This window comes from Plasmopara halstedii (genome assembly GCF_900000015.1).
Source record: "Plasmopara halstedii genome assembly, contig: Scaffold_470, whole genome shotgun sequence".
Lineage (NCBI taxonomy): Eukaryota > Oomycota > Peronosporomycetes > Peronosporales > Peronosporaceae > Plasmopara > Plasmopara halstedii.
Window position 1 is genome coordinate 340901 of NW_020187390.1, and position 7459 is coordinate 348359.

Consider the following 7459-nt stretch of genomic DNA (forward strand, 5'->3'; position numbering starts at 1 on the left):
GAGCACCCTAAAAAGGAATTTCTTCCCCGCCAAAAATGTCTTATAGGCATCAGCATACAGCTTATTCGCGCGCATGCACTCGAACACCGCTCTTGAATGGACGATGTGGTTTTCCTCATCCTCCTCCTGTGCCCCCGCACGACTGTCGACGAAGATGTCGTCGAAGTATGCCTTTGCATACGCCCAATGGAGCCTGACCAACTGCATCGCAAGACGAAACGATGTTGCTGGTGAATCTGATAGCTCTTGGGGCATCATCCTCCACTCCCAGAGCAGGCCGCTCGTATACTCACCTATGTCAGCGGAAGACCATCGCTCTCATGAGCAAATGGTAATAACCATTGACCAAGTCGAGTGATCTGTCTTTTGTACATCCAACCATGTTGTTCTGGAGAAGATCCTTCGTGGGAATCGGCGTCTTATTGTAAGCGTGAGGGATACGCCACGTGCCGTTCGGCTTCCAAACACAAAACGTGGATGTCGAATGGGAAGACTTGCTCTCACGCACAATTCCTGCGTCGTGCTTTGCACGATAAAGGCGTCAATGACGTCACACTGCTCCTTGGGCAAAGCCATTGGCGTGTTACGCAGTATTTGGTTTCCGGAACCAGGTCAATCTCATGACGCACATCTTGGTCCGGAGGTAGGACCGACGGCGGGTCTTTGGAGACTGTGTCTACCGTTGACAACAGCTCACAGATCTACACCCTTGTCAACGGTATGAAGAGAGAGAGAGACGGCGATATCACCCTCGAGGCTATTTCTGCGGCGGATGCTATTCAAGATATGGACGAGATGTCCTTCGAAGAGTTTGGAGTGCCTGAAAGGCAGGCGATCTAGCTGAGGTGGTCACTATACGACCTAACGAGAAAATTAACTTGTCGTCTCTTCTGGATGAAGCAGCCCTGAAGTACATCAAGAGGGTGCTGAACATACGAAGTGGATTTGCGATCCTGAAGGATCCTTCGGATCCGTACTATCCGTTGGTAAAGGAAATGATGTACCCAATAGTGAAAGCTCTATGTGCGCGCCAAGGCAATGGATATTCACCATACTGGGAGGAGACAAAAGATCGATCAGATGCCGAGAAGCTCCGTGGTACTCGCAAATAGGAAATTGTCGTATTACAAAAGCTCCGAACCTTGCATGCTTCTCGGCTCAAATATCGAAGGTCAGGCTCCCGTAAAATCCTCGAGAAAAAACCTCAAGTTCAAGATGGTCTAGTGAAAAAAATCTTTGTTTGTTCTGCTAAAAAGGTCGTGATCAATATGACCCAGTTTACAGAAGCGACTCCTTCTAAGAGCGGTGAAACTTACAGCCTAAGTTTGTTGAGGCTGGCATCAACGTCTTGGATCTGTGAAAGCATGAATGCTTAAGTTGTGAGCGACGTGTGACGGCGTGTATTGTGCGACTGTCAAAATCAGCGCATACAGTCCGCGGGGCAACGAAGGTACAGAATACGGATATGAGAACCGTGCATCTTGGAACTGGAAAACTGGTTAATGTGTCAAAGCTTTTGCTAAGCCTTGAAGTGAATGTATGAAGGCGCCGACTGTGCAATATGATCTAATCTAATCAGCGATGATATTGCTAGGCGCTTGGAGCGGAGCTCGAAAGGCAGGTGCGACAATGAGCCATTGTTTAAAACTAATGGTATTGTGTAACGGGGTTACATGTACCCTGGTATGAAAGGGTGGGTCAAACCATCTTGTGTGATCGTAAAGAGGTGTAGATTACACAAGTTGGTGTAATCACACAATGGTGTGGCTACACTGTAACAAAAAGCCACTACGTGGCGGGACTACCACTTCTAGCTTGGAGACCGCAAGCGTGACGAGCTGGTGTTTTGCATGAATCATGACCGATTTCATAGCCACATCAAGATTTTTTGTTCATAAAAAGTGAGGTTTTCTCGGTCCCTGCTCTAAGATCGCTGACCGCTTAATATCAACGGCCCTGCGGTGTGTGTCATCTATCCTCAAACTCACGCCTGGTTATGGCAATTCTTGATGTTTCTAAGTTGCGCGTTCCATACCTAATAAATGCATTCAGGCTAGCGGTTACCGCATTGGACCACCGGACCTCGAGTCGTTCGTTTCCTGACCTCTATTGATCTAATCAACGACATAAGCTTTTCCGCTACGTCTGGTTGTTCCAGGGACAGTTACTCAAACGTATCGTATCTCAACTTCACATAGGGGGCCGTTATTTCACGACTTGGTCGTGGAACTGACTTCATTGATGTATTTTTGCCGTGCACTCTATCCGGAGCTTAACTGGAGCGTACAAACTCAGGAGCAAAATTGAGAGCCTCTAAAGTTACAAGGTACTTTATTCGCTCCTTTAAATCAAAGTGCGATTTAGTGCTGTTTAGAGTATATACATTTTACCATATCCCAAAAGTAAAAATGTCTTTATCTCGTTTTGCTGGTGTTTTCTACTTCACAGAATTCCATAATTCGCATTAATATCAATACTTTGGTACTTATTATTATTAAGTGCAATAATCATTTCGTACAACATTTACCCCTTTACAGGCATAGCGAAAGCTAATTGAGCAGATCGTCCATAGAACCTCCTCGCAGACTGAATGCTAATCAAGCACTTGTCCGGATCTGAAGCGCTGCAGGCGTTGCATCTCGCCAGGACTTTGTTTGTAAATAACTTCTGTGAAGATAGGCAAGAAATATTTCTTTACCTTATCCCAAGTAAGCAAGACAATGTTTTGAGCTCTTGTCTTCATGGATAAAAAGCAACTGGCGGCCTAATGCCCGGAATCGTTTGTCACGTACCTGGAGGAGACAAACACTTGCTGATGAGATTAAACGGGGGTCTGATGATCTTAATCTACTTTCTTTACTATTTAAATAATTGTATATGACTATGAAACCCTTCAAAGTTGTTTTTTTGCTAAAATTTGCTCCACGTTTTGAGTACATAATTTCTAGGGTAAAGTGGTGTGGTTTTCCAATCTATTATATTTGCAGATTTCCGTGTGGTCACCATGAAGCTCGTCAGGTGCGTAGACGCCGCTGAAGGGATTGACACAAGTCTCGCGCATACCGTATTGCAATACGTAGCTTCTTTTCTTAATGGTCTATTTTTCTCTTGCCGCCAATATATCGCAGGTTCTTAATGAAGCTGGCAAATGAGACGGTCACAATTGAACTTAAAAACGGAACGATTGTGCATGGTACTATCACTGGTGCGGACACTTTATACAATCATCCTGCTTTATCTCGCTGTAGCATTTCATCCTTACATTCGGTATTGTGGCTGTGCGGTAGGCGTGGACATTAGCATGAATACACATTTAAAGGCGGTTAAGATGACCGTGAAGGGCAAGAATCCTGTGAATTTGGACTCATTGAGTATCCGTGGCAACAATATTCGCTACTATATACTGCCGGACTCGCTGAATCTTGACACTCTGCTGATCGATGACACCCCACGTGAGAAGGTGAAAGCAGGTGCTTCAATTGGAAGTGGACGTGGTCGTGGCCGCGGTCGCGGGCGTGGACGAGGTCGTCCATTGTAGATTCTCAGCACTAAATTTGACGACTCTGGATAGAGTGATGTTGGCGTGACTTGAAGGATAATTGCATTGAAGCACACAATATCAGATGCAGCAGAATATGGTGACATTAGAGTTGCCATTCGTAAGATATGCGATACATGCTGATGTAGGCATTTGGCTCTCTTTAAATTAAAAGGTCTTTCTCTGTTCGAGCTCATTAGTTCTTGCATCGTACATACCGCACCTAAGCGAACAATCCTAATTACAAGTAAATTTGACCATGCCGCAAGTAATCCGGCCCGAAACTGTGGAGGATAAGGCTAGTGAGGACGCCAACAGCTTCTTAGAGGAAGCCCGACGCTCTGTAAATTTTGTCTTTACACCATTCGTAGTGCTTCCTGGCGATGACGTCACAACAACAGTCACAAAAACTACCCGTCGTGTCAAACTTGGTGAGTGGCTATGAATGAACGCGACGTAAAGTTTCTGATTAGTGATTTATTTTGTATTTATGTGAGCAGGTGCTGGGCTAAAGCAATTACACGACGAGCGAATTGTTTGCACAAACGCTGGTGTTTTGCGCTATCGACCGTCTAATCGTTACTGGATCGACTACAACTACAAGCGCGTGCGTGTCTGCTACAGCGCAATGGAACTCCAATTTGTAACTTGATGTTTATCTTAACAGTACACCGTCTCGATGGATGACAATGTTATTGGCATTGTGACTGACCGCAATGCTGATTTCTATCGTGTGAACATTGGAGCAGCGTACGTTGTTGAGACACTTCCTCACCAATGGATTCGTGCTGACGGTTGTATGCTGCTTCGATTAGTGCTTGTGCAACATTAGGTACACTTGCATTTGATGGTGCAACAAAACGAAATCGCCCGAGCCTTCGTCTGGGATCTCTTGTGTATGCTCGTGTGAGCAAGTCCAATCCGAACGTGGAACCTGAAATTACATGCGAAGGTGCGATTAAACGCGTTTCATCCATTCAAGCAGGATTTGAATATGGTGTTCCAGAGAGCTGATGCATTTGTATTTATAACATTATATAAGCTCCTCCAAGTGTTACGAAGAAGGATTGGATGACTGGACTGGCTATTTACGGCGAGTTAAACGACGGTCACGTATTTAAGACATCGATTGGCCTGGCAAAGTCTCTTTTGCGAGAAGACTGCCAGGTTTTAGCGTCTTTAGGCATGAAGCTTGCTTTTGAGTTAGCTATTGGCGTCAATGGTGTCGTGTGGGTCAATGCCAAGACAACAAAGAATATCACGATCATTTCTAATGCCATTTTGAACTCCGAGACGATGTCTCCTGGCCACATTGATGCCATGGTGTCGCGACTTGTAGAAGATGCCACTGAATCTTGAATAAAAGAGAAATAAACACCTGAGTTGAACATGTTGCGCAATTATATGCATCAAAATTATGCTAGGGTCACGCCCTCATGACCAAATATAGCGTCCGGGAAGTGACTAATTCCGTCGAAAACCTTGATCGTGCCAAAATTTACACTTGAACAAGTCGATAAACACAATAAACATGATGTCTTTAAATGGCGACGCTAAGGGTATGATAGCTCAAGAAGAGCGAGAGTTGCGGCGGGTGTTTGACTACCTGTGCTGTTACCGTCAGAGAAAAAAATTGGCTAGCATAATCAACGACTGCAAAGAGCGACGTCTGCAATTGGAGGGCAGTAGAAGTCATTTCGAGAAGTCAGCATCATTGAACGAGAAGGAAGCATATGAAAAAATTGAGGTCGAGCTCCGCAAGGTCGATCAGATTTTAGAAAAGGCTATAGGCGATCAAGCATTAATACAGAATAGCAGCTCGCACCATCGCACGATCAAAAATGAAGACTTGTTCGAAGCCATCAAAGCCATGGGCAAGGTTTGCTCAAAGAAGGAAATAAACGACATGATTTGGGAAGCTGACGAGAATTTAGATGGTGTCGTGGACTGGGAAGAGTTGCGTGCTATGTTTAATCGCAACTTGCTGGACAGAACGGAGCTGGAGCCAGCCAATCTTTTCAACGTCGTCCAATATATGACGTACGACAAAAAAAATTGTGGAGTTATCACTGCAGACGACACTATGGCTATTCTCTTCGCGCGTTATGGCCAAACGCAGCTTGAAATGCGTATGAAACAGCTATTCGGCGAAAGTGATGAGCTTACATTCGTGGATTACTTAAAACGCGTGGGTAAGCAACGACGCTCAAATGTTGGTGTGCGAGCTAAGAGTTAAACTACACCCTCTGCGGTGGACTTCGTACATCAATTTTCTATTAGCCAGAGATCATATCAAAGTTAACAAAGATGCATAGATCAAAGAAGATGTCGACACTTTTTTATCATGTTTTCCAACAATCACCTCCCTTCATCCTCTTCACTATCGCCAGCTTCAACTAATCTTTGCTCTGCCAAAAAGCGTAAGTGTGGGAGACTTAGCCTAGCGTCAGGCCAAGGCCAAACTTGTGCGAGTCACCCTCAAAATTCTTTGCGTCCACATGCACACTGGTAGTCAGTGTGACATACGGACGCACCCTCTGGATTGAGGCCAGCGACAAAAATCCTTCCGAATTGATCTTACCACAGTAAGTTGTATCGTTATCAACCTTGTAGCGACCACCCACGACCAGCGTGTTAGAGGCCGATTTTAGGTCGTAATCCAGCACAGCAGCGTAAACGGTGTGGTGCGAAAGATGGTGATGGAATGAAGCCTGCACCGCGCCAAAATTCTTCTTGGTCACGAGCGTCGTGACGTAGTCAGCACCCGTGTAACTCAGGCCCACGTTATGCTGAACAATGGCTGACTTGTCCACGTTAAACGCGGTCTGACCACCGACTGCAAAGCCATTTTGTGAGAGCACAGCAGAAGCAGATACAGTGTTGGACACAAAGTCTGCTTCCGAGTTGAAAGACAGGTTCTTTTGTTTGTACTCCGCGCCGAGCACGCCCACCTGCTTAGCACTCGTGTTCTTGGTGATGGAGCCGTCCTCAAGCTTAAATGTAAGCTTCAATCCCTCAGTCAAAACGTTGGGCAACTCAGCTTCCGTGATAAACCGGCCCTGAGTTGTGATTTGAAGTTTCTTGAACACTACACCGCTCGCGCTGTGCGTGAAGCCGCCTGAGACCTTTGCAAGGATCGACTTGTTGGTGTTCAGCGCGCCTTCTGTGGTAAACGTCACACCATTTGACGCCTTGCTCTTGATTTTGAGTTTACGGGAGAAATCGTAGTCATCGCGCAAAACATTCTCTGCCGTACTAGCAAGATCCTTAAACAGCGCCACCATAGTTGATGGTTCACTCACCGCCTTCAATTTTTTGACTTCCTAAATGAACCGCGAGCCGCACGATACGCTGAATGTCCCCCCACCCCCCTTAAAAGTTATAAAGGTGAACACTAATTTAAAAAGGTTATCCCTGCACATTTAAGGAAAAATCCCACCAATTATTATTCAACATCCCGGATACCTTAACTCTACAATATTTAGCTCTTTAAGTGCGTAGGACTCAATTTTGTAAAATTACAGAGCTTCTGCCTCAAGGGTAATCGCAATATAGAGACAATATCACGTCCGACAATGCAGCTACCAAGCGCGATTTGGCGTTTCGGTAGAGGTAGGTTTGCAAATCACCAAAGCGCAGCTAGAAGAAGGCAAGTACTGAAATCTTGTGTACGGTCCAATTATTGGAAATTCAAATTGCACCCAGTGTATGGTGTATTCTTAAGTATCAAAATTCCAACATTCCATATAAAGGGATTCCATTGTACATGTGCGCTGCTGGCCATACATTAAAAGGTAGAGACAAATATAATATATGGAAATCTAAAGGGTATATATTCGGTATAAGTCTGAGTACCTTGATTCTATATATGAGACAGCGTCAAACAAAAGAATGCTAATCAACCTAGGTACGAATCGCGAT

General features: G+C 45.1%; 4 protein-coding genes across 4 annotated transcripts; 3 read left to right on the top strand and 1 right to left on the bottom strand.

Moving 5' to 3' along the window:
• Window positions 1-3004: 3004 nt before the first annotated feature.
• Window positions 3005-3571, top strand: PHALS_10280 (small nuclear ribonucleoprotein sm d1; the record flags this gene model as incomplete). Its single annotated transcript, XM_024725675.1, has 4 exons — window positions 3005-3018; window positions 3129-3205; window positions 3288-3460; window positions 3539-3571. The coding sequence occupies 4 exons, from the start codon at window positions 3005-3007 to the stop codon at window positions 3569-3571; spliced, it is 297 nt and encodes a 98-aa protein (XP_024576428.1).
• Window positions 3572-3797: 226 nt separating this feature from the next.
• PHALS_10281 (exosome complex exonuclease) lies at window positions 3798-4897 on the top strand (the record flags this gene model as incomplete). Its single annotated transcript, XM_024725676.1, has 5 exons — window positions 3798-3969; window positions 4039-4145; window positions 4206-4288; window positions 4354-4490; window positions 4581-4897. 5 exons carry the CDS (start codon window positions 3798-3800, stop codon window positions 4895-4897), a joined length of 816 nt encoding a protein of 271 aa, XP_024576429.1.
• A 185-nt stretch (window positions 4898-5082) lies between these two features.
• PHALS_10282 (outer dynein arm-docking complex subunit 3) lies at window positions 5083-5774 on the top strand (the record flags this gene model as incomplete). Its single annotated transcript, XM_024725677.1, has 2 exons — window positions 5083-5097; window positions 5163-5774. The coding sequence occupies 2 exons, from the start codon at window positions 5083-5085 to the stop codon at window positions 5772-5774; spliced, it is 627 nt and encodes a 208-aa protein (XP_024576430.1).
• Window positions 5775-5973: 199 nt separating this feature from the next.
• PHALS_10283 (voltage-dependent anion-selective channel) lies at window positions 5974-6822 on the bottom strand (the record flags this gene model as incomplete). The annotated part of the gene is made up of 1 exon (XM_024725678.1): window positions 5974-6822. One exon carries the CDS (start codon window positions 6820-6822, stop codon window positions 5974-5976), a length of 849 nt encoding a protein of 282 aa, XP_024576431.1.
• Window positions 6823-7459: the final 637 nt, after the last annotated feature.